We start from the raw sequence: 27,749 nt of genomic DNA, 5'->3' as shown, positions 1-27,749 counted from the left end.
GGGGTTTGCCTGGCACGCGGCTCCCAGCCGGCTTTCCAAAGTGGGATGCGGCTGGCCCAGCGCTGAGGTGATGGGAGAGGCCCCCAGCCCCCGGGCAGGGCCGCCGGGATGGAGCCCCTGGTGTGAGTCAGGAGCACAAGACCAGATCCCTCGTCCCTCACCCCTTGTTCCCCTGCCAGGGAATTCCGTGGCACTGGGGAGTCACCACTGCCTCCAGTTCAGCCCCATCCCTCAATCCAGTGCCTGAAACTTCGGGGTTTTTATAAGGAGATATTTCCTGCTTCATTCCCCGCTCCAAACCCAGCCTAGGAGCAAGGAAAGTCCCGTTTTAGTCTCCCAAAGAGCTTCCAAACCATGGCTGCGGTGGTTTCCTGCTTTTTCCTGGTCCAGTACGACTCCAGAGAGATTCCAGCTGATTCCCAGCAGTTTGGGTTGGAAGGGACCTTTAAAGGTCATCTGGTCCAAGTTCCATTCCACAAGGACAGGTTGGGCTCTGCCTCTGGAGGCTCCCACTAGTCCTGGACCAGCCAGGAGTGTCCCAGCCGCATTGCCCCATCCTGGGATGAGTCCCTGACCCCATCACCCCATCCTGGGATGGATCTCTGATCCCCTCACCCCAGCAGAAAGCGGGAGCCAGCATGGTTCCCCAATTCCAGGAGAAAACCCCCGGTCTCCATCATCTTTCCCCCTGCTGCCTCTTCCATCCATGGGCACATCCTGCATCAGCAGGGTCTCCTCCCCGGCCGCGCCCCCTTGCACCCCGGGTGCCTTCAGGCCAGCACCCCTGGAACGCGGTTGGAGGGGCAGGAATTGGCCGGGAATTGCCTTTGCGCGGCGGTGTGGGGGGATAGCGGGAGCGAGCTCCGTGAATCCACTCCGTGTTTTTCGGCGCCCGCAGCGCCCGCCGCGCCCGCAGTGCCCCGGCAGCGCCCGCCGCGCCCCGGCCCCGACAAAACCCGGCCTGGATCCGCCGGAGCGCGGCACACGGAGCCTGCGGGGGCCCGGAGGGGTCCCGAGCGCGGCCCCACGCGTGTGCGGGGGGACCCGGGGCGGGCTCGGCCTTCCCAGCGCACGCCACCGTGAGGACACGGGTGCGCGGCCCTGTGTGCCACCCCTGCGCCGGCCCGCCTGTCCCTGCCCCTGCCACGCGTGTCCCCCTCCCCACGCGGGTGCGACGCGTGGATCCGGGAGGTTCGCAGCCCCGCGGCCGCGTTACCGGCGCCGTCAGTGCGGGCCCGCGGGGGCGTCACCGCGGGCGGTGTCACCACCCCACGCGTGTCCCCCTCTCTCCGTGCGCATCCCGAACCCCCCGCCCCCCCCGCCGCTCCGCTCCCTCCTCCCTTCCCGGCGGCTGCAGTTTCCAATCCCGCCAGCAGCGAGCAGCAAGTGGATGCAGGATCGCGCCGCACACGCACCCGCACACACCCGCACACGCACCCGCACACGCACCCGCACACGCGCGCACCCCGCAGCAGCGGGCGGCCAGCACGGGCTCCGCGGGGCTCCCGGCCCCCCGCCGCCGCATGCGGGCCCCCGCCGCCCCGCCGCCGCCCCCCGCCCCGCCGCCCCCTCCCGCCGCCGCCTCCGCCGCCGTCTGATGAGCCGCGGCCCCGCTGCACCGGGCAGCCGCCGCCCCGCCGCCCCGCCGCGCCCCGCCGCCGCCCGCCACCATGTACCTGCACCCGGAGGCTGCCAGCGCAGGTGAGCCCCGGGCCGCCGGGGAGGGGGGACGGACACACGCAGGACGCGGGGACACGCACCGGGGGTGGCCGACCGCTCGCCGCCCCCCCGGGGATCCGCCGTGGCCGCTGCCCGCGTCCCCCCTCGCCTCCCCGGGAGTTACGGTAGTTTGGGGAGAAAGTCACCGCCGCCGCTGTCACCGCGCTGCGGAGCTGCCGGAGCCACCGACACCCCCCGCCCGGCGACACCCCAGCCCCCGCGGGCAGCATCCTGCTCCCCAGCCCCCCAAAAAACGCGGGGCGAGCCCCAGATCCCGCTGGGCGCCGGCGCCCAGACAAACACCCCGCACAGCCCCCCTCTCCTCAGCCTGCGGAGCTGCTGGAGCCCCGGATCCCCCCCGGGACACCCCCAAGCCCCGGGGGCAGCATCCCGCTCCCCAGACCCCCAGCAAACCCCCGGACCCCCGGGGCGAGCCCCAAATCGCGCCCCAAATCCAGCGGTCAACACGTCCCTGCTCCTCACCTGCCGCCCCCTCCGTCCTTCTGGGGGTCCCCCTGCCCCGTCCTGCTGCACCTCCGGAATGACACCGGGACACGCGGGGGTGGGCGGCTGGGGAAGGGGCTCTCTCCGCCGCGGATTTGCTGAGCTCATGCTGGGAAGGCAGCAGTCGGCCCCGCACCGGGGAATCTGGGACGCTGGCGGGGACGTTTTGGGGGTGCCCGAGCCCGGTGCGGAGACACAGCGATGCTGCCGGAGCGATGCGGATCAGCGGGGCCTGGCGGCCGTCCCCGGCCGTGTCCCGGGGCCCGGGGAGCGGGCAGAAGGACGGCGTGTCCTGCGGTGGCGTGGGGACGTGCCGGCGGGGACGCGGGGACAGCGGGCGCCGCCGGGGAGAGCTGCAGGTGCCAGGCCTGCGGGATCCGGCGGGCTGGGGCACGGCCACGCGCTGTCACCCACGGCAGGTGACGGCGACACCGCTGCCCGGCAGTTGGCGGCCCCGGCCGAGCTGCCTTCGAGGGGAACTTTGCGCCTGCCCGCGGGCTGAGCGCTCCCACCGGCAGCGGCTCCATCCCGGGCCACCGCGACCCCGCAGGGATGCCCGGAGCGCGGCACGGCACGGCTTGGCCCAAGGTCACCCGGGGGGGTGGGTGGCACAGGGGGGACGCCAGCCTGTCCCCGCCGGCAGCAGCGCGGCAGGGCTGCCCTTGCCTCCCGGTGCCCGAGACTTGCTCCTGCCTTGTTCCCCCTCCAAACTTTGCACCTGCCCCCAGTCTGTCCCCCTTGTCCCTGCCACATGTCCCCGTCTGCGGCCGGTGGGCCACTGGCGGCTGCTTGTGCCATGGCCAGCTCTGCTCGGCAGGCTGGAGGCTCCCAGGGCAGAGCTCGAGCTGCCGGATTTGGGGGGGCAGACCCCCTCTCCCCAATTCCCAAAGCCCGTGCTCCCCGGCTGCTGGGGCTCCCGTCACGTGGGAGTTTTCCCACGTCACCGGCGGCGGCTGTGCCGTGGCGCCCTGGGGTGCTGGGGGTGCGCACACACCTGTGCAGGCACCCTGCCACTGCCTGCTTCCCTGCGTGTTCCCACCTTTCCCGGATTTTCCAGACGCGCTGCTGCTGTGGGGGTGCCGGGTCTGTCCCCCACCCTGATGGAAGCTGAGGGGGGGTGCTGTCATCTCACACCCCCGCAGGATTTGGGAAGAGCCAGCCAAGCCACATCCCGGGGTGAAGCAGTGCCTGTTGTCCCCCCCAAAGCGCTGCCCGAGGTGGCACCAGCCTCGTCCTCCTTGTCCCCTGCTCCGTGTCACCGTGCGGGGACAGTGGCTGCGGCCCCCAGCGCTGGCTGCGTGTCATGGGGGGAGAAGATGCCGGGAAATTCGGGAAACTTTGCTGCCCGGGGAAAGAGGCACCTGGGGGGTAACTGGAGCTCGGAGGTGCTGCTGGGGCGCTCTGGATCTGGGGTTGGAGACGCCCGAGGGAGTCTGGTCTTGGCTGGCGAGGGGTGTTGGGAATTGGGATCAAGCTGAGGCGCTTCCCAAAGCGGCTCCCGCCAGCTGGAGGCATTTTTGGGGAGCTGCAGGGGGCTGTGCTGCTGGGGGACCACCGAACCATGTGTCGGGAGAGCCGCGTCCAAACGCGAGGCAGAGCTTGGGGCTGCCCGCAAAGGTGCCCTCTGTGCCACAGGGACAGCGTCCCCCTTGCTTTGGGAACCCCGGACAGCTCCCTTGGCCCTGCCAGACTCCCCCCACCCCATCCCTGTCCCCGCTGCTGGCACCAGCTGTCCCCTCTGGGGCGACATTCGCACCCCCAGAGCTCCATCTCGGCGCAGCAGCGAGCGGGTGCCGGGGGCCCTGCTCCCCACGTCCCCATCTTTCCCGGCTGGAAGCGTTCCGAGCCGAGCCGCGCGGCGGCTGGAGGTGGTGAATCAATAACCAGGCAGCAGCTGCCTGTTTTCCCCCCGCACCGCCTCGGAGCGGGCGATGGAGCCCCTGGTGCTGGCGCGGCCGTGGGAGCAGCTCCCCGGGGCTCGGGAGCAGAGCCGCGCTTCCAGAGGGGCCGGCACACGGCGAGCAGCGAGGCGGGGGCCGGCGGAGGGGCTGCGAGCGGCATCAGGGAGCGTGACGGGCGGGAAGGCAGACAAAGAGCTCAGGGATGGCAGCGCACGGGCCTCGCCGGGCACCTGCTGCAGCCCCGCGTCCCGCACGGTGCCCGCACGGAGCGGGAGCCCCCGGCCCACCCGGGAGCCCCGTCCTGCGCCGCTCTGGGGTCCCCCTCCCAGCCAGCCCCCCCGCTCCAGCCCGAGGGATGCTCCCGCCGGCGGCTCGGAGCATCCCCCGCGGCCTCACCCCGGCCCTTTGTCCCCCACGGCGGCTCCATCCCGTTTTCCCTGGCGGTGGGGGCTCCACGCGGATGCCGAGCCCCCCACGGTGGGCGTTCCTTGCTCCCAGCAGCCGCCAACAATTCCAACCCTTCCAGCCTCCCCACGCCCGCCCTGGCGTGTCCCGGGACCCCCCTGAGCACGGCTGGGGCACAGCAAGGACAAGGATTGGGGGGCTCCCCGCCGGGCGGGGGGTCTGGCAGGGAGGTCTCGCTGATCCCCCCTGACTCCGAGGAGCAGGAGAGGAGCTGGAGGCGGCTTTTCCAGCGCCTGATCTCGCGGCTTTTCCGCCTGCCGAGGAAGGAGGGGGGGAGCGGGGAATGAAGACAGATGCAGATAATATCGCTGCCACCCCCCGGCCCCCGGGGGCTCGGCTACAATATCCATTATGGATGGATCCGGGGAGGGAACGGCTCCCGGAGAGCCGCCGGAGCGCGGGGACGATGGGCAGAGCCCCAGCGTGGAGCAGGGGGACGGACCCCCCTGGCTGTGACTGCCGGGGGGCCTGGGGGGCGTGTGTGGGGCCGGGCTGGGCGTGGGGGGCGGCGGGCTGGGGTGCGCCAAGCGGAGCATCCCCCATCCCTGTGGGTGCCAGCGCTGTGGCTGTGGCACGGGAGGCTCCGCGCCCGCCTGGCAGCCCCGGGTGCCCCCCCAGCGCCCCGTCCCCTCCTGGCGTCCCCGGGCCTGGCTGCAGGAGGGACAGGGTCACCTTGGGGGGAGTTAATGAGGTTTGAAGGGAAGCGGTCGCGCCGGCGGGGACGGAGCCGGCGCGGCGGCGGAGGGACAGCGCAGCAGAGCAGCCCCGCTCCCGGCCCTCCGAGGGGGGCACAGCCCGCGGGATGCACCCCAGGGCGTTCCGGGTGTCCAGGGAAGGCGGCGTGAGCGGCTCTCCCCCTGCGGATGGGGCTGTGGGACACTGGCGGCTGCGGGGGGGCGATGGCTCCTGTCCCTGCTCCACCATGGATGACCATCCCTGCTGCCCCATGGATGACCCCGCCTGGGTGTCCCTGGAGGATGCAGCACCGGGATCAGGCTCTCCTGGAGGATTTCCACCACCTCCACCTACCCCGGGCACCATCCCATATCTGAGTCCCCAGTCCTCCCTCTGGGGCCTTCCTCGGCCCTTCATTCCCCTCCTCTGCCTCCTCCCTCCGAGCTGCGTTTCTCCATCTTTCCATGTGTTCCCCTCCAAGCCTCCTCTTCCTCTCCCATCACCGACAGCCCCCGGGTCTGAGGGCTGTGGCCGACCCTGAGCATCCCCCATCCTTGAACTCCCTGCGGGAATCCTGTCCCCACGGTGGCCTTGCTGTCACAGCGCGTGGGTCCCGGGTGACGTGACCGGGGGGCACTGCCCGGGGGGAACCAGGGAGCTGGAGAAGCCAGCGGGGGCCCCGTGGAGCCGGGATGGGCTGCGAGGAGCCTGCCCGCCCTTGTTCCCTGGGAGCCGCTGGCTCTCTGCCTTCCCTCTCTCCTGCTGTCACCCGAAGGGCTCGGGAATGATGGAGAGCCCCGGGGCGAGAGGCTAAGTGGCGACGGCGCGAGAGCTGGCAGTGCCACTCGGGATGAGAGCCCAGCCCGCTCCTCCAGCGCCAGGAGAGGATCCTGCGCCAAGGGAAGGGGGGCTGGGGTGACTCCAGGGTGGGGAGCGATGCCCAAGGGCTCATTTGGGAGCAGGGATGATGCGGAGCACCAGCCTGGCCGGGGGATGAGCAGCGTCCTCTCGGGAGCAGGGGCTGGGATGGGAATGGGAATGGGAATGGGGATGGAGATGGAGATGGGGATGAAGATGGAGATGGGGATGGGGATGGGGATGGGGATGGGGATGGGGATGGGGATGGGGATGGGGATGGGGATGGGGATGGATGCAAACCGTGGGAGCAGAGGGGGCTCCAGGGTTCTGGGTGCTCCTCAGGAAGAGAGGCACAGTGGGGACCACGAGGCAGAGAAACCACACGGCTCTCCGGAAATCCTCGGCCAAAAATAGCCCAGCACCAGGGAAGGAGCGCCTTCCCTTGCCAAATTCTCCCTCCATGCCCAGCTCCTGCTTGCCGTGGTCGCGGAGCAGGGACAGGCGGCATCAGGTCTGGAGGAGACACAGGAGGGGCTCATCCATGCACGGCAGCTGGGGGGGACAGGGGATGCCTGGGAGCATCTGGCCAGAGCTGTGCAGTGTTTTGGGACGGCGTTCACCTGCCCCAGCCCCCGTGGTGGGGCCGGTGTTGGGGGGTTCTGCCACCCGAAGCCCCCCAGGAGTGGCAGCTCGGCGTGGGGGAGGCAGAGCCGGCCGGATTGACAGCTCCGGGGGATGGACAGATGGCTGGATGGAGAGGCAGATGTGTACGAGGGATGGAGGGATGGATGGATGGATGGATGGATGGATGGATGGATGGATGGATGGATGGATGGATTGATGGATGTGTTGGAGAGGGGGACGCACGGATAGACAGACAGATGGGGAGCAGACGCCCGCTCCCGCCCAGAGCACGCCTGGGGCGCTGAGCTGTGGCACCGCTCCTGTCCCCCGAGGCTCATCCCAGGATCCTGCCGGGCAGCGGGATGGCCGTGGGGCTTCCAACGATCCCTCACATCTCCAGAGCCCCCGGGAGCACGTGGGCAGGTGGCACCGCCGGGCCCAGCTGGCCCAGCCCTCCAGCTCTTCCACGTGACGCGCCAAGCCTGGCTCGCAGCATTCCCAAAATGCCCACTGGGTTGTTTCCAGGGATGGCAGCAAAGCCTCGTCCCCCTCCGTGCCTATCCCTTCTCCCTGTCCCTGTGCCAAGGGCTTGGATTCCACGTTCCTGCTGTGCCCGCCGGGGTCCGGGCCGGCTCCCCCCCGCCCCGCGCCCGGGATCCTGCACAGGAGCGAAAGCTGCAAATTCACAGCTTTTCAGCTGCATCCTAAAAATAAGAGGTTTGGGAAATATCAAGCAAATGAGTGGGAGGATGAGAAGAGGAGGAATTAATGGCCTGGCGCCAGGCAGGCAGCATCTGGGGAGCCCCGGCGTGACAACGCGGCCACCTCGCTCGGTGCCGTGTGGCCCTGCAGGCCGGCAGCACGAGGGGCTGCTCCGACGCCGCATTCCTGCCCTGTCCCTTCCCATCCCGGAGCTCCTCCCCGGCACCACCATTCCCATCCAGGCTCGGCGTCGCATCCCGCTCCGGCTCCGCAGCTCACCACCACCACCACAACCACGCCGCCGCCCGGTGGAATGCTGGGGAGGGGGCTGGGGGGACGCGCTGCTCGCTTGGCACCTTCTCCCGCTGCCCTTTTCCCGGGAATGCACGCGTTTCCGCTGCCGGTTTGGCGGCTTGGCACATGGAGCCGTTTCTCCGTGTGGAGCTGTGGATGTCGGCTTTGATCACCACTTCCAGGGAGCTCAGCGGGAGCCTGGCCCGGGGGGGCTCACCACAGCTTTGATTTTCCCCCCCAGGGTGCTTGGCATCCATGGATCTCGCCGCTGGAACGGGGTGAGTGGGAGGATGCTCCAGGAGATGGGGCTGCAATACTGAGCAGCAGCCAGGGAGTGTCCACAAAAGCTGTGAATTTGGGGGTCTGGATCCAAAAATATGGCCCTGAGATTTTGGACAGGGCCATCCTCTCTGGGACACCTGCAGAGAGGTCGGTTCCAGCCGTGGTGCCTCAGGTGTGAGGCTTGTTCCAAAGCCTTTGCTCATCCAAAGCCTCTGGTACTCCGTGGGGATTCCAGCCTCTCCATCCTGTGCAGGAGCTATTGTTTGGGAGAGCTTGAACTATCCCTGGAGGGCCCTGGCAGGGGCTCTGCCTTCCCAGCCTTGCTCCAGGGCCGTGGGCTTTGGCTGGAGGGGATGGGTCTGAATCCTGGCATAGGCACAGGGAAACAGGAAATTTTGGGGAAATGGGTGGAGCTGCCCATGATGGGCCCAAGCAATGCCTGTCCTGGAGCTGAGCGTGCACAGGGCCATCAGCACCACAAAGCCACCAAGGTGTCCAAGGCTGCTGGGCTGCACAGGGACACTGGGATGCACAGGGACACCAGGATGCCAGAGCCACCAGGATGCACAGGGACACTGGGATGCACAGGGACACCAGGATGCCAGGGCCACCAGGATGCCAGGGCCACCAGGATGCACAGGATCACCAGGATGCCAGAGCCACCAGGATGCTCAGGGACACCAAGATGCACAAGGACATCAGGATGCACAGGGATGCTGGGATGTGTGGGATCACTGGGATGCCCAAGGCCAACAAGATGCACAGGATCACTGGGATACCCAGGTTCACCAGGATGCACAGTGATGCTGGGATGTGTGGAGTCACTGGGACGCCCAAGGCCACCAAGATGCACAGGATCAGGATGCACAGGGACACTGGGATGCACAGGGACACTGGGATGTGCAGGCTCACTGGGATGCTCAAGTCTACCAAGATCCACAGGATCACCGGGATGCCCAGGACTACCAGGATGCACAGGGACACTGGGATGCACAGGATCACCAGGATGCACAGGGTTACCAGGATGCACAGGGACACCAGGATGCTCAGGGACACTTCTGGGCACCCCTGGAATGGGCTGTGCCATGGCTCCCACATCCACCATTCCTGCACACGCTGGAGCAGAGCCGTGTGTGGGATCCATTGGCGCTGGCAGCTCTTCCCAGCCCCGGGTGCACCTTGCCGGATCTCGGCTCACACGCCGCTGGAGAGGGCTAATCCCTCTTGGATCTCCGCACCTCTCCTTGTGTCGGGGTCGGGTTTGAAGTGTTTCCTCACATCCATAAAGGCCAGAGCTCGCTCCTGCTCCGGAGGCAGCTAATCCAGAGGCGGCAGGAGCGGCGGATAAAGGAGGATAGGCATGTGACCGTATCCCTGTCTCCCAAACATTCCCCACCTCCCACTCCGAAGTGGGCACTGTGAAGGGTGCAGGGGGCTCCCTGCTTGTCCTAGATCTGCCATGGGGACCCTTCCCCCGAATCCAGAACTCTCTCCCCTGGCAGAGGGACCCTCTCCCCTGAGATGAGGACCCTCTGCCTGCATCCAGAGCCCTCTCCCCCTGGAACAGGGACCCTCTTCCCTGGCTCACGCAGCACAAATCCCACGCTGGAGAGCTGCAGCACTAAGGAGGCAGGTAATCCCCTCATCAATACCGGCCTGGAAAAGTGGAATTATATCCCGTCAAGTGGCATTGAATCCCGATGAAAGAGCCGCAGGGATGTTCCACCCCCTTCCATCCCAGCCTCCGCAGCATCCCCTGCTCTGCCAGCACGTGGGACGGGATTGGGACCTCGATCCCTGCGAGGAGCGACGTGTGGTCTCCGCCTCCTGCCCCCCCTCACTGCGCCCTCGGCATGAGGCAGGACCAGCGAAGGGCCGCCGGGATTTGGGACAGGGCCGCAGGGAGCCCATGGCCGTGGACCCCCAAGTCCCTCCCAGCCGTCTCCGTGCTCCCGCCTGGATCCGCGCTGGCAGCCGCGGAGATTTATGGAGAGCGGCAGGGAAGGAGGGCCAGCGGCGGCGTAAACAAGCGTCGCGTTTTCACCTTGTCCCCCGCTCCCGGGGCTGTGTCCCGGAGCCACGCGGCTCCCCGCGTCCCCCCTGGATCCACCCGCCCCAGGGCATCCCGAGCCGCGCATCCCGCCCGGCACAGGGACCCCCGCACCGCGCCCCAGGGCTGGGGACGCGCCAGGAACTCCGAGCGGCTCCGAGTCTTTAATTAATCGAACGCTAATTGCCTGGAAAACGAGTCATTTAAGTCATGCTGAGGGCGGCGCAGCCTGGGGGCCGGAGTCGCTCCCCCCGCCCTGGGGACACGGCGTGATCCCACCGGGAAGGGCGGGACCCACCCCGTGCACAGGGACACCCCCTGGAGCCCCCCAGGCAGGATCCCGCCGGTGAATCCATCAGGATCACGGGGTGACGCCAGGCTGGGGGTGTGGTGGCGCCTTGGCACGGGGAATTCGGCCCCGGGAACCGGCGCTCGCTGATGTCCCTCTCCAGACACCGCCACGGCCCTGGTGGCCTCCGCAGCGCCCACCCCTTCCCTCTCCTTCTCCTTCGATTCCCTCTCTCCGGATTAATGTGAGGGTGAACTTGACCCCGCGAGGACCGAAGGATCTGCGGGAGCTCCGGGCTGAGCCAGAGGGGTCACGGTGTTCCCAGGCTGGAGCAGGGAGCACCAAGCGGCGGGGCAAGGAGAGCTCTCACCCCAATTCCCAGCCCGCCCAGTAAGGCCCGGGGCCGCTTGAACTGGCCGGGGTCGCAGCCGAGGGGAGGCGCCCGGAGCTCTCCGGCCGTGCTGCTCCCCATTCCCCCGGCAGCTTATCCAGCCGGGGTTTATAAATGTTGGAAATTAAGGGCTGGTCCCAAATTCCCTCCTAGGCAACAGTTGCTATGTGAGTTTTATACACAGGCTCCTCGTGATCCGGGAGCGATGGAGGAGCTGCCTTTGGATGGAGAGAGCGCGGGTGCTGCAGGGGGGACCTGTCCCCAGAGCCACCCCCACCTCATGCCACCCTCATCTCCTGCTCAAGGAATTGTCACAAATCTCCCCTTTCACGGCCACCACCCCCTTTCCTCGTGGGATTCCAGCGGGGATGTGGGAGCCGTGGCTGCCTCGGCACGTGCCGGGAGCGATTCCAGAGCCCTGATCCCCCCTCCCGGTCCACTCTGACTCACCCCGGCCTCGGAGCCGCCGGGAATTTTCGTTACAATAACAAGGTCTGCGGGCGAATTAATTATTAACATTTATTGTTTAATATTTATACTGCAGCACCGCTGCTCCCGGCGCTGCTCCGGCCTCGCCGCCTCCCGCCGCCAGCTGGGGCTCCCGCCACGGACAATCCCATCCCAGCGGGCACGGCGGGAGGCGGAGCATCCACAGGGATGCTGGGCTGGGGGTCCTGCCTGGAGACAAAGCTGAGCCGGTCCGGGGTCCCGCCGGACCCCTCCGAGCCGCCTTGGGTCCATATTCTCCATATCCCGCAGTGGTCATTCCGCATGCTGGGAGCGTGAGCAGAAGTGCTGGATGAGGTTGACGGGCCCTTCCCACGTTTTTGAGGTCCCCAAGGTTGCCCCCAAGGCCAGGCTGGGGAGGAATGGGTCTGCACTGCCATTTGGGATGAATCCGTGTGGGATCGGCCCACGAAGCAGCGGCCGCGGCCTTTGCCGGCGCTCCCAGGGTGCCAGCGGGAATTAAAGCTCCAAGCTGAGCTGCCGGGAAGCGCTCAGGCCGGATTCCCCCCAGGACACCCTCGCCGGGAGCCCAGAAGCCAAGGGGGTGGCCACCGTGACGGGACACAGCAGAGCGGAGTTTGGAGCCTGTTGGACCACATTCCCTGTGCTTTCCCTCCCTGTGCCCCGGCGCACGCCAGGGACACCCCAGGATTCAGCTCTGACCCCCGCTTTGTGCTCTGCTCCCCCCAGGGACCCCCTCCCGCGACGTCCTCCTGGTCTCAGCCATCATCACCGTCAGCCTTAGCGTCACCATCGTCCTCTGCGGGATCTGCCAGTGGTGCCAGCGGAAAATGGTGAGTGTCCGCCTTCCCTCCCGCCTTCCCGGCATCCCGGCGCGCCCCCCGTGCCGCCGGCCAGGGGGCGATTCCCTCTTGCAGGGCAGCAGCAGCCAAGCGGAGGCAGCTCCCCGGAGCTGCCGGCTGCAGCTTTTATTTGGGCTTTTCCGGATGTGCTAATGAAATGTTTGGGCGAAACTGTTTGTGTGGCACAAAGGGAAGTTTCCAAATATATGGATATATATTGGTGACGAGCCGGAACGAGCTGGCCCCTGTCCTGCTGGGCACGCTCCTGCCTGGAAAAGCCCCGTGGGAAGGCGGCCAGCCCTTGCCTGGCAGCGCCGGGCGCCGTGAGCCATCCCTGCCACCCGCTGTGCATCCCTCCTTCCCTCCCCGACTGCCACCGGGGGCTCGGGACAGCGCTCCCCCCCGCCCTCATCCTTCCTCCTCCTCCTCCTCCTGCTCCGGCTCCTCTCCCGGGAGCAGGACGTGCTCGGCCACGTTTCCTTCGCCATCGGAATCGAATCTGGGTCAAGTGCTGCGATGGCAGCGGCGCTTCCCGCCGGGGAGATGCCCACCCCCAGCCGTGGGAAGGCAGCATTCCCTTGGGAATGGGAGAGGGGGTCCGCAGGGCGGTGAGGCAGCGGGAGGGCGGTGGGTGGGAAGGGCCCTTCCAGGTGCCACGCAGGGGATGGGGAGAGGGAGGAAAAAGCCCTGGAAAGGAGGAGGCTGGAGCTGGCACAGGAACAAAGGAGCGTGAATTGGCCGGGAAGGCGCATCCCGACCGGCCCTCGAGAGCGCCCGGAGCTGGAGCGGCTGTGTGGGAATGACGGCCAAGCCCGGCCGGCTCCGGGCCCGCCCACGCGGCCACCGCTGCCGTGTCCCCAGGAGCCCCGAGGCGCCGCAGCTGGGGACACGGATGATTCCCTCTGGGATGGCCTGTGAGCATCCAGCGAGGTCAGGCAGCCGCGGGCCTCCCGGTGGGATTAGCCCAGGGGCATCCAAGGAGGTCCAGGTGCTCCCCTACAGCTCCGGGCAGCATCTGCCCTTGGGCATCCAAGGAGATCCAACAGTTCCTGGCAGGATTAGCCAATGTGAATCCAAGGAGGTCCAGGTGTGTTTCCCTGCAGCTTCTGGCAGGATTAGTCCTTGGGAATCCAAGGAGGTCCAGGTGTTCCCCAGCAGCTCCCGGCAGGATTAGCCCTTGGCTGCCCAAGGACACCGTGCTGAGGGTCCAGGTGTCCCAGCAAGCCAAGGAGATGGTTCCATGTGGATATGAAGAGGCTGGGAAGAAGGAGAAAGGAAAAACATTCCCATTCCATGGGCAGGCAGGGTCAGGCCTGCCTCCTGAGATCCAGGACAGTGGGATGGAAGGGCTGGTTCTCCACCCCATCCTGCTCCAGCAGCTGTTCCCGTCCCACCTCATCCACCTGGCACTGCATGGAGCATCCTCGCTCCCAATTGTTGGATAATTGGCATTAATTGGCTCCTGCCCACCCTGGCTCAGAGCAGCGCTCGGAACCTGCCGGAATGCCCTGATTACCAGCCCCAGTTTGGAGCCAGCTCCAGCTTCATTATCCTATGGCAGCACTTCCCTGGCGCTGGGAAACGTGAACTCAATTAATTCAGGCCCAATTAGGCCTAAAATTATCCACTCCTTCCCAGTGAGGCCATGGAATGGGATGCTGGTGGCTGTGGCCATGCTGTCCTTGGGGTGAGGCAGGGTACGAGCACCCAGGGACCAAGGGATGGAGCCTTTGGGAATTTTGCTGCCTGGATGGGTGGGATGGAGCCTGGAGACCATAAGGGAGAGGGTAAAATCCAGATCTCCAGGTTGTGGCAGCTCCCATCTTCCACTGGGATAGTCCAGGGGTCCTCTGTGACCCCCTGACCCCCTCTCCTGTCTTTTCCACAGGGAAAACGTTACAAGACTTCCCTGGAGACTGTGGGAACTCCGGATTCCAGCCGAGGCCGCAGCGAAAAGAAAACCATCAAGTAGGTGCCAGGAATGGGGGGGGAGAGGAAGGACAGAGGTGGCCATCCCTTCTCCCAGTGGGAGAGGGGCTCCAGGAGACTGGGAGAGCTGGTGGGTGTCTCCAGCATCCCCGTGTATCCCACTGAGCCATGGGCATGACGGAGTCACGGGAACGTCGGCGTGGGTGTCCCCAGGGATGCTCCGGGCCTGGGTGTGGATTCTGAGCTCTGCCCAGCAGGGCTGGAGCAGCTCTGCATTCCCTGGGCATTCCATGGAGAAAGGAGAGCCGAGCTGGGGCATTCCATGGAGAAAGGAGAGCCAAGCTGGGGCATCCCACGGCGCTGGGTAGGGAGTGAAGTGGAGGCTGGAAGCTGAGGGTGTTCTCCTGGGCATCCCAGATCCAGCACTGCCTCTCCACAATCTCCACAGGCCTCCAGGGAGGGGGGAGCTGGACCACCAGGAGGGAAAAAGCTCCTGCCTGGAATAAGCCTATGGAAAACTTCCTCCTATGGCTGGCCTGGGTGTTATCGGTGTGCAGGGACACCTGGATGGCTGCTCCCAGCCAACCAGGATGAGCTGGGAACGGAGGGGAAGGCGCATCCCACCCCATGCCATGGCATGGGCAGCTTTCCCAAACTCCAGCACATTCCATACAGCCGGGATCAACCCGGAGTTGCAGGTGGGCCCTGGAGACTTTTCCAGTCTCCCAGCACCAGCAGGGAGCTGCTGGGCCCCCCAGCCCCTGGCACGCAGCTCCAGTGGCTTCCCAGAGCCAGGAGGTCCAGGTTCTGTGCTGGCAGCAGGCTGGTTCCATGGGAAGGGATCCGCAAGGGAAGGGATCCACAAGGAGAGGGATCCACAAGGGAAGGGATCCGGAAGGATCTGGAAGAGAAGGGATCCAGAAGAGAAGGGATCCCCAAGGGAAGGGATCCAGAAGGGTCCCCAGTGCAGGCATCACTGTCAGGGTTAACCAAGCGCTTCCAGGAGCCGGCTGCTGAGCAGGCGAGGACACACGGACACGCGTGCCCGAGGGCGCACGGACACACATCTGGGAATGCCGGGCAGGCAGCACCGCACGCGCCGACGCCTCCGTCACCCCCCACATCCTTCTCTCCTTCCCAGCCGGTGGAGCCGCCCGCTCCTGTCTCTCCGCAGCTCTTCCCATCCTTCCATCCTTCCATCCATCCTTCTGTCCGTGCCCGTGTGTGTGTGTGTGTGTGTTGGTGTCCGAGGGGTGGGCTCCCTGTCTCTCTCCGCAGGATCCTGGCGCTCCGGGGGCGGAGGGCTGATTTTCCTTCTCTCTCGCAGGAATTCAGCTTCTCTCTCTTGTATTTCCCTTTTCTTTCTCCCCCGGAATCCGGCCGCTGTAGCGATCTAGACAGAGACTTTTGGAATAACAATGACAACACAGTGCAGCAGAAATGGAGCTCCTACCCTCCCAAGGAGTTTATCCTAAACATTTCTCCTTACGCTCCGTACGGTGATCCGCGCCTTTCCCTCAAGTGAGTCTCTCCTTACCGAGTTTGCTCCGTGTAGTGAGTATATGGGCAGCACCCACTCGCCTTCCTCCTCCTCCTCTTCCTCCCCCTTTCCCTCCTCCTTCTCCTCCTCCTCTTGCTCCCGGGCTCCCCGCACGCCACCCCATGGGCCGTCCCATGGAGACGAGCAACCCCTCCTTCCCGCGTTCCCGGGGCCGGCCGGGATCTCCCTCCAGGACGGGGTTGCGCGTTGGGGGCACCCCCTCGGCGCGGGGACGGGTCCCCCCCGGGGCTGGGCTGCCGGCGAGCGGGACCCTCCTTCCCGAGCCCTCTCCCTCCTCCGCCCTTTCTCTTGGATGTTTTGCCGAGGCCCCCGCGCACCCCGCGGCCAGGACCCCCCCCCCCCTTTTTTTTTTTTGCAGTGCTGATGTCTCTCTTTCTCTCTCTGTCTGTCTGTCCGTCTCTTGTCCGTCTGCCCCCTCCGGCTCTGTCGCCCTCCCCTCATTCCCCGACGGCTCCCCACGTTTTCCACGTCCATCCGTGTGTCCGTCCGGCTCCTTCCGTGTCTGTCTGGGGGGGTCCGGCCGCCGGCCCGGCCCAGTGGCTCTCTGTTATCAGGGGCCAAACTGACGGCGTCGGCCGCCGCCGGGCTGTCCGGGGACCGCGACGGCCGGCCCGGGGACAAGCAGCGGCTCGGCGAGGATGGAATGAGGAGCAGCGTGTCCGCCCACAGCGAGCCCGGAGCTGGAAAGGCGGCACGGGGCCGCTGGCACACGGTGCAGAGCCACTTGGCCGCAGGGAAGCTCAGCCTGTCCAAGTGAGTGAGCACGGCACGGTCCGGCACGGCACGGCCACGGCCGGCGGGCCCGGGGCCCGCTCCCCGCTGCGGATGCGCTTGGATGGGGGACACCGACAGGTCCCCGGGGACCACCGTGCCGAGGGAGAGGAGGCGTTTCCCGTTCTCCCAGCGGTGTTTGGGCTCAGGGGCAGCAGAGGAGGCGGCCGGGCAGGAGCAGCACCTTTGGGCGCTGTCCCCAGCGCTGAGGGTGGCCCTGCACAATCCCGATGGGAAGCGGCTCAGCATTCCCAGATGGGCTTCTCAGGGCAGGCAGCGCCACCTCGGTGGTGTCCCAAAGGCAGGAGGTGCTGTCCCACGCTCCCATCTCTCAGGGACAATCAGGGACAGTGTGTGGCATCTTCCCTCCCCTTTCCCGTGCGCTCCCTTGGCCCCCGGCACAGCCACCGGACCCGGCGCCGGCACCACCACCTGATGCCGAGAAAAGTTGGGGAAACGATCAGGTTTAGGGAAAATCCGAGCTCTGCCAGGGTCTGCGGGGCTCCAGGCCGGGGTGGGGGTCTCGGCGAGACCCTTCACTGCTGGCAGCGCCGTGCTTCTGGCGAGGGGTACCGGCTGTGGCCTCTGTCCGGCGTTCCCGGTCTCTGCTCCGGTTCTCCGCGCTGGGATGCGGCAGCCGGGGGGTCCCGGGCACTCCGGGACAGCTCGGTGACACCGCCCGCTCGGCGTGAGGCTGCTGCGCTCCAGTCGGGCGCTGGGAAGCAGGAGGGAAGGAAAGGCGAGGAAAAGCGGGAGCGGAGCAGCCTCCAGCCGTCCCCGCGCTGGGAGCGCGGACAGACGGATGGGATGGAGCAAGGCGGCAAGGGCAGGGTTAAGGGGACGTGGCGGAACTCTTCGTTTTCCGGCATCCCCTTGGCGCAGCGCCGCCGGGGTTGGGGTGTCCGGGGGTCCGTGCCGAGGGTCTGGCAGTGCCGGTGCCAGGGGATCCATGCGGGCACGGGCACGGGCACGGGCAGGGCGCGGCGCCGCCTGGCACGGCGCTGGAGGAGCTCGCGGCTCCAGCTGGCGCGGGGCCGACAGGAGCCAGATTTAGTTTCCTGTGACTGAGAGGTTGTAAATTGAACTAATTTAGGATTCGATAGGAAAACGAAAGGAGGTCGGCGGCAGCGCGGAGGGGGGGGGGCGCGGCAGCGTCCGGGCAGTGCCTTTGGCCCCGGCCGTGGGGCTCCGTCCGTCCCAGCTCTCCGCTCCTCTCCACTCCCTTCCCTCTTCTCTCTCTCTTTCTCCCACCTTTCGCTCTTTCTTCACCTCCTTTTTTTTTGTTTGTTTGGTTTTTTTGGAGCTGTCTATCCCTCCCCGCTCCTCCTCTGTCCCCGCTGCTGGCACTGCACGATGGCACAGCTTCGGGACGGGGACAGGGTCGGGGGCTGCTGCTCGAGGCCACCCCTCCGTGCCAGGCGGTGGTCCCGGGAGGATTTTCCTCCCCTGATCTCGCGGCCACGAGCTTCCCAGGCTGCCGTGGGCAATCCGGCGCGGCTGCATGGGCCGCGCCACGCATGTGCTGCATGGCCAGCGCCGCTTCCTCGGGGCATCCCGCTGCTCCCTCCGCTCCGCCGCCCACATGAAGCCCGTCTGCCCCGGGCTCTGTGTCCCACCAGAGCTGCGTCCGTATCCCCCAACCCCACGATCTCCAGCCCCGGTTGGAGCCTGGCTTGGCCCTGGGGACGCCTCGCTGGAATGTCCCCACCCCGGGGGTTCGGCCCCCGCCGCGGCGCTGCGGGATTGCCCCCTGCCCGCAGCGCCCAGCACGGAGGGGAAGGGACGCCGAGCCCCCGCGGCGCCGCTGCTGGGTGCTGGGCTGGGCTGGGAGGGACTGGGACGCTGGGATGGGCTGGCTGGCAGCACGTGAGCGGGCGCCACGGGATTTGCCTCCCCGCAGCAGCCTAATTATCCCGCAGAGCAGGTCGGCCGGCGTGCTGGGAAGGCGCTGGCGGAGCGGCGGCCGCGGGAGCGGGTGGGCATCCGGCCCTGGCGAGCCCCCCGGGAGGCAGGATGGTGGCGGCCCGGGCCCCCCGTGCCGCCGGCAGGGCCGAGCCGCGGGCGAGAGGCGGAGGATCCGGGCGCTGCCCCCGCTGGCTCCCGCCGGAGCGCTCCCTGCGCTGGGGCATCTTCTCTCTAACTCTCTTCTTTTCCTTCCTCCAATTTTGCCCCTTCACCTTCTTCTCCTTTCTCTCCTCTCCTCTACCCTTCCTCTCCCTAAGTTTCGAGGACTCCACCCTGTCCACAGCCACTACCCTTGAGTATATCCCCACCTCAGCAGGCGATCCCAAATTCCAGAGGCCCCGCACGCTCGTGCGCCAGCAAAGTCTGCAGCAGCCCCTGAGCCAGCACCAGCGCGCCAACCACAGCCAGCCCACCACCAGCCAGAGCCTGGGCCACCTCCAGGCCCACAGCGGCTCCTCCGCCGCCGCCGCCAACTCCCGGGGCTCCCGCGGCGGCGGCCCGGCGCGCCAGGGCACCGCCGCCGGCTCCAAGCAACGCATGGCCGGGGGCAGGAGCCGCTCCAACCCCGGCAGCTGGGACCACGTGGTGGGGCAAATCCGCAACCGCGGCTTGGACATGAAGTCCTTCCTGTAAGTGTGCGTTCGCCATCACTGCCCTCTGCGTTCTCCTCTCCACCCCCGTCCATTCCTCTCTCCATCCTTTCCCCTCCTTTGCTCTCTCTGCTCCATCACTCTCCATCACCGCTCTGTCCTTCTGCTCTTTTGCTCTCTCCACCCCTCTCTCCATCGCTTTCCTCCGCTCCTTTGCTCTCTCCATTTCCTCTCCATCCCTCTCTGCTCTGCTCTATCCCTCCGCTCATCCCTCTCTAGAGCCCTCTCTCCATCCCTTTCTCCTCTACTCCTTCCTTCTGCCCATCCCTCTCTCCTCTGCTCCTTTACTTGCCCCGGCGCGGCTGCTCATCTGTCACCCCCTTGGGGACACGCTGCCCATGGCCTTTGGGAAGGTCCATGCCCCCCCCCGGCTCACGGGGGGCTCAGGGAAGAGCTCATGCCCTTCCCCAATGAGCTTTGCCACGTCCCTGGCCATCCCCTTCCATCCCCAGGGATGGCCACCAGCGAGGCCCCCAGGGAGTGATGTTGTCCCGAGTTGTCACAGTGCGGGTGGCAGAGTCTCCTGTGCCGGGTGACCGTGAGTTGGGCCCCGATGTCATTCCCAGCCAGAGGAGCCGTGGGATCTCTAATCCGCCTTAACCCCATCTCCTCCATCGGCGCTGGATTTCCAGCATCAAACCCCGGGGACTAATCCGAGTCCCGTGTTGTCACCCTGTCTCGGCACATGACATTGTCCCCCCTCTGCAGAGCTGGGCCCCCCGGCTCCATCTTCCCTTGGACTCTGCAGCTCCTCCCCGGCCGCTGTTTGCCCCCTGGCATCCTGGAAAAAGGAATGCTGAGGTCCCAGCTTTGCTTTCCGCAGGCTGGTGGCACTTGGAGGGGGATGCAGGACTGACCCTGCATCAGGATTAGATGAGAGACACAGATTTGGGTGCCCATCCCACCCCTTCCCGCTCTGGTGAGAGGGTTGAACCTTCCTCCAGGCACCCTCGGGTGCACTGCCCACCATCCCCTCTCCGCTCTCCCGGGTTCCTCCCAGCTCCATTTCCCGGCTTCCCGATGTGGAGCCGCGGCTCACCAGCCATCCCGAGGGTCACGTTCTCCCTGTTTACCCAGCGCCCGTGCTGGTTCCAGCCTGACTTGGCGGAGAGGGAGCAGCAGCCGCAGAGCCCAGACGTGCCGAGTCAGCGCTGCTTCCCAGCGGAGGAGCCGCTGTCATTCCCCACCGCCTCTTTCCCCATCCATCGATTTTTCTTCCGCTCTTTCACCCCGTTCACCCTCCCCGGCGCCGCGGCGTAAATGCAGTTACAGACCCGGAGAGGTCAAAGAGCCCGGCCATGGCACCGCCAATCCCTTCCTCCATGGAATGCTGCTGGCACCTCACTCCTGTCACGCTCTCCCTCATTCCCAGCCCCTCCAGGCATCTTTTCCCCCTTTTCATCAGGATTTTGGCATCCTCCTTTCCCGGACCGGTGGAGGAGAGGGACGGCGCGGGTATCCACGCCTGCCGGGCTCCCTGGAGCCGGCGCCTTTCTCCCCACAGCCCTGTGCGCCCATCCCGGCCACCGTCACCTCGCAGGGGCCGGCGGGGAGAGCCGGGGGTCCCCTCGCCGCCGGGGCTCCGCGGGACGCCGCCGGCTCCTGCCGGTTCCCTGCCTGACGCTGTGTTCTCCTCTCTCTTTCTCTCTTTCTCCCGCTGCCGGCGGGGCCGCCCGGGCAGGGAAGGCCGGATGGTGGTGCTATCCCTGGTTCTGGGACTCTCAGAGCAAGATGACTTTGCCAATATTCCCGACCTGCAACCCGCTGGGACGCAGCCGAACCAGGCGAACGCTCAGGGGGACAAGAGGTATGAGCGAGGACGAGGCCAGTCCCGCAGGAGGAGGAGACGAGGGCCTCACCCAGGGTGGAGGAGGAGGAGGAGGAGGAGGCTGGCCTCGTGGAGCGCGAAGGTTGGAGCGGCACAGGGTGGCCCAGCGGGCCCCGGGACGTCTGAGCTCTCCCCGGCACCGGCACCCGCGGTTCTGCCTCTGGAGCAGCGGCACCGAGAGGACCCCCATCCCTTCCTCCTCCCTCCTCCCTGCCCCTCCTGCCCTTTCCGGCCCTGGCTGCATGCGGGGAGGGGGGGCGGGGGGACACGCTCAGGGACAGGGGGGCACGGGGGGTACCCCCCAAGCGATGCCGCATGGGCTGAGCCGCGTTCCATCCCGACACGCTGCTGCCACCTCCATCCCGGCGGGATGGGCGGCTCTCCCGGGGATCCGGGGATGCCGCTGCGATGGCAGGGGGGCAGAGCGAGCGCCACAGGCCGGAGGATGCCGCACCCCCGGTTCTCCTCCGGCACGGCACAGCCCCTCGCCTCCGGCTGCTCCCGCATTCCCGGCGTGCCTCAGGCTCGGCAGCGCATCCAGCCCGGGCACCGGCGCCCGGCCGCGGCCACGGCGCTGGCTGGCAGAGGCAGAGGGTCCGTGCGCCGCCGGGAGCGGGTGTTCATCCCCTCCGGAGCGGGGAGGAGGTGTGAAGCCGGCGGGCGCTGCCTCCCCGTGTGCTCGGCGTGCGGATGAACTGGCACCGTTCTCGCCCGCCGGCTATTTTTACCCCGCTCCGCTTGGTTTCGCTCCATCTTTTAGCACTTCCCTCCCCGGCGTCGCGCTGCGCAGCCGGTCCCCGCCGGGAGCACCGGCAGCCCGTGCCGGCCGCCGGCTGCCCCGTGCCGAGGGGACGGGGACGTGGGACACGGCGGGTGGGTGGCTGTGCCGCAAGACCCCGCTCCCTGCTCCCCGCTTGCCGCAGCTCCCTGCTCCGAAGCCCCATCCCAGCACATGCATGGCATTCCCCACCTCCATCCCTCCCGCTCCTCGTTCCCTGGACTCCGCAGGACGCGGCGGGATCAGCCGGCGGAGGGGACGCGCTCCGGCAGCCTCGGCTCTCTCCCGCCCCCCGACGCTGCCGACCACCCGCTCTTCTTCCTCAAAACATCTCCTCCATCCCTGTTTCGCAGCTTCTTCCTTCCAGCCTGTCCCCGGCGGCTCCAGCCCGGCGCCTCGGCGTGTCTCCTGTCCCGGCGACTCCGTCTGTCCGTCCACCCGCCCCGTTCCTCTCTCCCAGTCCCTCCCGGCAGGCCGGCGCTGGACGACGCTGCTCCTCCTTTCTTTTGCTCTCTCCCGCTCTCTCTCCCGCTATCCGTGACCTCCGCCGGCATTCCCGGCTCCACCGGCGCCTCCTCGCTCAGCGGCCGCGCCGCCGGCTCCTCCACCTTCATTTTCCCTGGTTTTAACCTAATTTTGCCTCCCCAGCTGCCTCGGCCTCTCCGGTCCTTCCTGGGTGCCATCCCGTGTGTGCGTGTGGGTGTCCCCATCGCCCTCCCCCGTGTCCCCTCCCCGTGTGTCTGCGTGTGCTTGGCGTGGTGGCGCGTGTCCGTGGCATGTTGTGGCTTCCCGTGTGTCCCTGCGCCTCTCGGTCCGTCTGGTGGTTTGTCACCGTGTCCCAGCTCGGACAGGAGCCGTGGCGGGGGGGAGCATCCCGGGCCGCCCGTCCCCTCCGCCACGCGCCTGTGTCCCGTTGTCCCCGTGCCTCGTGGCAGCGTGGCCTCGGCGCATTCCCGCCTGTCTCCACCATCGCTGCTCTGTCCGTCTGCCTCCCACCGCTCCCGGCTGCCCGCCCTGCCCGGCACTGTGCCCGGGAGCCACCGAGCGTGGGGACAGCCAGGACAGTGATCCCAGGGGTGTCTCAGCCGCAGGGAAGCGGGGCAGGGGGCAGCGAGCCCACGTGGAGCACCCGTGGGTGCCTGGCACCCACCGGGATAAGAGGGTGTTGGTGTGTGAGGAGCAGCCAGAGCCGTGGGTGCTGTGGGGACCGCGCTGTCCCTGCCATCGCCGTGGGACGTGGCCAGGGGGAGCTGCTGCCGTGCCCCAAAGGTGTCGGGCCACCGGCTGGCTCTGGGACAAGGCCGGGACGCTGGCGGGCTGCAGCCACCGCGTGTCCCGGCAGCGTCCATCGGGCGCTGGCGCAGCGCAGGCTCGGTGTCCGCTGGCAGAGGGCGCCCGGGAAGCCCCTCGCTGTCTCGCCCTCGGCTCCCGGCCCCTCTCCTCCAAGGCCTCTCTTCCCGCAGGTTGCCGGCCGGTGGGAAGGCTGGGAATGCGGCACCGGCACCGGGGCAGCCGCCGCACGATGAGTCCGACCGCAAGACGGAGCCGCACTCCTCCGTCTCCGACCTGGTCAACTCCCTGACCAGCGAGATGCTCATGGTGGGTGGGTGGGGTGCGCTGGGTTTGGGGGTCTCCACGCTCGGTATCCAACCCTCCCAGCTCTTCCCCGCGCCATCCGCAAGCGCTCCGGCACGTCCCTGCCCGCTGTGCCAAGTCCCCGTCGGCCGAGCCGACGCGCCGCGGACGTGTCCCCCAGGCTGGCACGAGGGAGCGAGCGGTGCTGGACACGTGAGGGATGCGCTGTCAGGAGGAATTTGGATAATTGGAGCTCCCGTTCCGCGGGACGAGTGGCGCCGAGCCAGGAGCCGTCGGAAGCGGTGGGGGCAGCGGGAAGCCGGGCAGAGGCTGATGTCCCCTGACAGCTGGCGGGGCTGGGGTCTGGGGGACGGGGGTCGGGTCCCTGCCAGTCCCCGGCACTGCGCTCACCCCCCTCCTCTGCCCCCCTCCCGCAGCTCTCCCCAGGCTCCGAGGATGACGAGGGCCACGAGGGCGTCAGCCGGGAGAACCTGGGCCGCATCCAGTTCAGCGTCGGCTACAACTTCCAGGAGTCCACCCTGACCGTGAAGATCATGAAGGCGCAGGAGCTGCCGGCCAAGGACTTCAGCGGCACCAGCGACCCCTTCGTCAAGATCTACCTGCTCCCCGACAAGAAGCACAAGCTGGAGACCAAGGTCAAGAGGAAGAACCTCAACCCGCACTGGAACGAGACCTTCCTCTTTGAAGGTATGGATTGGGATGGGCTGGAGGGCATCAGGGTGGGAGTGGAGCCTCGTGGGGTTCAGCTCAGCTCGAGTCACCGGAGTGGGGGCTGGTAGTGATGCGATGGGTTGGCCAAGCCACTGAGGCCAGGCTGGATGTGCATCCCATAAAGGGGATGTAGGGGAAGGTTTGGAAGGTTCCGTGCTCCCATGAGTGGGTGCAGATGTGGGAATTAATGTGGCAGCAGCTCCTTGTGTGGTGGGCTCCTCCCCATCCTCTGCCTGGTGCCAGGGTCTTGCCACCAGCATGGGGTGGAGCAGCGCTGGAACTGCTCCTCATCTCCTTTGGCTTTTCCTTCTGTGCCACAGGGTTCCCCTACGAGAAGGTGGTGCAGCGGGTGCTGTACCTCCAGGTCCTGGACTACGACCGCTTCAGCCGCAATGATCCCATTGGAGAGGTGTCCATCCCGCTCAACAAGGTGGACCTGACCCAGATGCAGACCTTCTGGAAGGACCTGAAGCCCTGCAGTGATGGCAGTGTAAGGCCCTGGACTCCCCTCAATCCCCCTGGGGAGGGGAGGTGACTCCCTGTCCCTGCAGTGTCCCAACAGGACCACCCTCCATCCCAACAGGGACATTTTCTCCTTCAACATCTGACAGAGATTTTTCTCTTCCCAAATGTTATATTAAGTAGCCCAAAGTCTCATTATGGGTCAAATCAAACTGTTTCAGGTAGACCTAAAATGAAAGTTTTTTCCTTCTCCTGCCTCCAGCAAGACCAGAAAATGTCCCACTGGGGATGACCCCATTTCCTCCTGCCCTGATTTTCCGTGCCTTCCCAAGCCCCACCCTTGGGCTGCTCTGGTGGGGGTCCCGTGCCAGCACCCAACTCCCACAGAGGAGCTCTGGGGGGCGTGGGTGTCCTCAGGGAACATGTGTGTCCTGCAGGGAAGCCGTGGGGAGCTGCTGCTGTCGCTGTGCTACAATCCCTCAGCCAATTCCATCGTGGTGAACATCATCAAGGCAAGGAACCTCAAAGCCATGGACATCGGGGGCACCTCAGGTACGGCACTGGCTGGCCCCGATCCCGGGCAGCATTCCCTGGCTCCCATCCGGGGCTGAGAGCGGCTCCTCTCCCGCCAGATCCCTACGTGAAGGTGTGGCTGATGTACAAGGACAAGCGGGTGGAGAAGAAGAAGACGGTGGTGATGAAGAGGTGCCTGAACCCTGTCTTCAACGAGTCCTTCGCCTTCGACATCCCCACGGAGCGGCTGCGCGAGACCACCATCGTCATCACCGTCATGGACAAGGACAGGCTGAGCCGCAATGACGTCATTGGCAAGGTGGGTGACACGCCTGAGGGACACCCAGGTGGGAATTGGGGACAGGCAGGCCCGGGGCTGCCGGCACCTGGTGCCATCTCCAGTGTGGAGTGCTGTGTGAACCCCTCATGCTGGGTGTCATGGCCACAGAGGGCCGGAGCGCTCCCGGAAAGGCAGGGATGGAGGGATGGAACACGGGGATGGATCCCACCCCCTGGGATTACTCCCGGGGACGGGAGCAGTGGAATTATCCATGAAATCACCCAGCTCATCATTAGCACAACGATGACAAACGAGCGCCATAATCCCCATCCGTGATCCCCAAACGCTGTGCTGGGGTCGAGACAACTCAGCAGTTGGGATAAATCCATTAAATAAATCCCTGGATCAGTGCTGCGGGCTGCCGGGCAGGGGCGGCGGTGGCGACGTCCCCAGTGTGGGCACATCCAAAAGCCTGATTCCAGGGATGGACAGGCAGTGGCCACGATATCCCACTCTCCGTTAAAACCCCGCCGTGGCCTGAGGCTCGCTAATCACTTTCGATCGCACAATTAGTAGCGAGCTCGGCTCCATCCCGGCTCTCCGCGATGATCCGCGGAGCGGTGGCTCTGGCTCCCCGAGGTGGCAGCAGCAGCAGCAGTGAGAGCTGGCACACGCGTTTTCCCGCGGTGCCATATGGAAAACTGAGGGATAAAAATAGCCCGGCCCCGTGCCGAGCCCGGAAAAGCGGGGCTGGAGCAGTTTGGGGGTGAAGGCGTCAGCGCCGGGCAGCGGGATGGGTGGGGATGGAGAGGCCGCGGTGGCTCCAGGGATGCGTTTCCCGCAGATTTACCTGTCCTGGAAGAGCGGTCCCGGCGAGGTGAAGCACTGGAAGGACATGATCGCCCGCCCGCGGCAGGCGGTGGCACAGTGGCACCAGCTGAAGGCCTGAGCGCCCCCGCACCGCGGGCTCGGGGTGCCCCTTCCCAGCTCCCAGCCCCTTCCCGCGGCGCTCCCGGCCAGGGACCGGCGGGACAGCGGCCTGGCTCGCGGGAACCCTGCGGGAGGACGGGGACGGAGCCCCCCCGAGCCCCTGGGTTCGCCTCTCCCTGGGGTGCGGGGGGTGCGGAGCCGCCCCCAACCCCGGCCGAGGAGGTGCCAGAAGCGATGTCCCCCCCATCCCTATTCCCACCACCGGGCAGGACTCCTGCGAGTGCTTCCAGCCCCGCTCCTGGAGCCCCTCGGCCCCTCCCCGGCCTCGCCCCCCCCCGCTATTTCAGGGGGTCAGGCTGCGGGTGCAAGAGGGACCCTCCTCCCTCCCCTTTCAGCTCCATAAAACCTCTCGGAGCCGCCAGCGGAGCCATGGAGCCCCCCTGCCCCACCTCCTCCCCCCGCGCCCCCCTCGAGTCTCCCGGGGCGGGCGGGGGACACCGAGGGCAGGGGACAGCCCCTTTTCCTGGGATCGGAAGCCATGACACAGTTCCTTATCCAAAGCGGGCTCCTTCGTGCACTGCCTTCAGCCGGGTTCGATGCTTTACCTCCATCTTGGGTTTCGGCGGGAGCGGGGGGGTCCCTACGCCGCCCTGGGGACCCCGGTCCTGCCCTCCCGCCCAGCCCGGGCTGGAAGGGGCCCCTCGGGGGAATGCAGAGCTCCACAGGGTCCCCTTCCAGCCGGGCTGATCCGGGCGCCGGGGCTGCCCCGGGAGCTCCGTGCCCACCCCTGGGGATAAAGGGTGGAGCGAGCGCTGTTGTCCCCATCGAGGGCAGGTGACATTCCCTGGGCTGGTGGCATTCCTTGGGACAGCCAGCCTGGCAGGATCAGTGCCAGCAGCAGCATCCCCACGGAGCCCTGGGATGCACACGCCAGACCCCTTCCCACTCCACTCCCTGGGACCCCCAAAAACAGGGACAGACCCACCTGGGAGCCCCACAGGGGTGACAAGGGGGTCGGTGGTGGCTCTCCATGGCAGACACCAGATCATCCTCAGTCTTCCTGCTCCCCCCGTGGCAACCTTGGCTCCCAGCAGCTCCCACAGCCCCAATTTAGACGATTTTGGACAATCTGGAGAGAAGTCATAATACTGCTATTACAGTAATAACAACGCTTTTAGGGACATTTGTATTTTTGTCATATTCTCTCTTTTTTTAACATAAAAGAAGAGACTTACATGCCTGGGGAAGAGGTGGCAGGGCCAGGGCTGTGCCAAGCCGGGTGCCCCCCACGGCCCCTCGGGCACCCCGCTTTTCCAGGCTGGATTCCTCGTCTGCGGTCGGGCTCCCCGGGGGTTTGTGTGTTCATTTTTAACTCTAGAGCTCGTAGCCGTGATCTTGTTCAGGTTCTCTCTTCTTCATGTGACGGTAACATCCAACTGGTGTGTAAAATAAAGAAAAACAGGACAAAAAAAAAAAAAGATTAAAAAAAAAACAAAAAAAAAAAGAAAAAAGAGATAAAAATCCAATAAAGAGCCCGGCCCGGCCTGGCTGAGGAGCGGCTGGAGCGGGGGGTGCCCGGCTGGCGATGCCAAGGATGGGGCGCACGGGTCAGGGCGTCTCCTTTGAAGAATCCTATTTTTGGGGAGTGGGGTCCCTCGTTTTCTGGAGGCAGCCCCTGCTCTCAGTAATAAAGGACAGTCAGTAACTGCCA

General features: G+C 66.6%; 1 protein-coding gene across 3 annotated transcripts; it reads left to right on the top strand.

Moving 5' to 3' along the window:
• Window positions 1–1,381: 1,381 nt before the first annotated feature.
• On the top strand, window positions 1,382–27,749 carry SYT7 (synaptotagmin 7). 3 transcript variants are annotated; one of them, XM_054634534.2, is made up of 13 exons: window positions 1,382–1,701; window positions 11,952–12,055; window positions 13,953–14,032; window positions 15,383–15,514; window positions 16,092–16,307; window positions 18,548–18,919; window positions 20,622–20,747; window positions 23,010–23,145; window positions 23,559–23,829; window positions 24,174–24,343; window positions 24,753–24,867; window positions 24,948–25,147; window positions 25,953–27,749. In XM_054634534.2, exons 1-13 carry the CDS (start codon window positions 1,671–1,673, stop codon window positions 26,055–26,057), a joined length of 2,058 nt encoding a protein of 685 aa, XP_054490509.1. In that variant the 5' UTR covers window positions 1,382–1,670; the 3' UTR covers window positions 26,058–27,749. The 3 variants fall into 3 exon arrangements, with proteins under 3 accessions (XP_054490509.1, XP_077035794.1, XP_077035795.1); XM_077179679.1 differs by lacking the exons at window positions 18,548–18,919; window positions 20,622–20,747 and having other exon boundaries at window positions 1,383–1,701; XM_077179680.1 differs by lacking the exons at window positions 15,383–15,514; window positions 16,092–16,307; window positions 18,548–18,919; window positions 20,622–20,747 and having other exon boundaries at window positions 1,385–1,701.

This window comes from Agelaius phoeniceus, chromosome 6, assembly GCF_051311805.1.
Source record: "Agelaius phoeniceus isolate bAgePho1 chromosome 6, bAgePho1.hap1, whole genome shotgun sequence".
NCBI lineage: Eukaryota > Metazoa > Chordata > Aves > Passeriformes > Icteridae > Agelaius > Agelaius phoeniceus.
The sequence above is the reverse complement of the archived record's forward strand: the minus strand, read 5'-3'. Positions and strand labels throughout refer to the sequence as shown.

What these genes read in the sequence shown, in the direction of transcription:
- SYT7 (XM_054634534.2), top strand. Translation starts at nt 1,671, where the DNA reads ATGTACCTGCACCCGGAGGCTGCCAGCGCAG. An exon ending in AGCGAAAAGAAAACCATCAA is followed by an intron (nt 14,033 to 15,382) that starts GTAGGTGCCAGG and finishes CGGCCGCTGTAG; the next exon opens with CGATCTAGACAGAGACTTTT. An exon ending in TGACCAGCGAGATGCTCATG is followed by an intron (nt 23,146 to 23,558) that starts GTGGGTGGGTGG and finishes CCCCTCCCGCAG; the next exon opens with CTCTCCCCAGGCTCCGAGGA.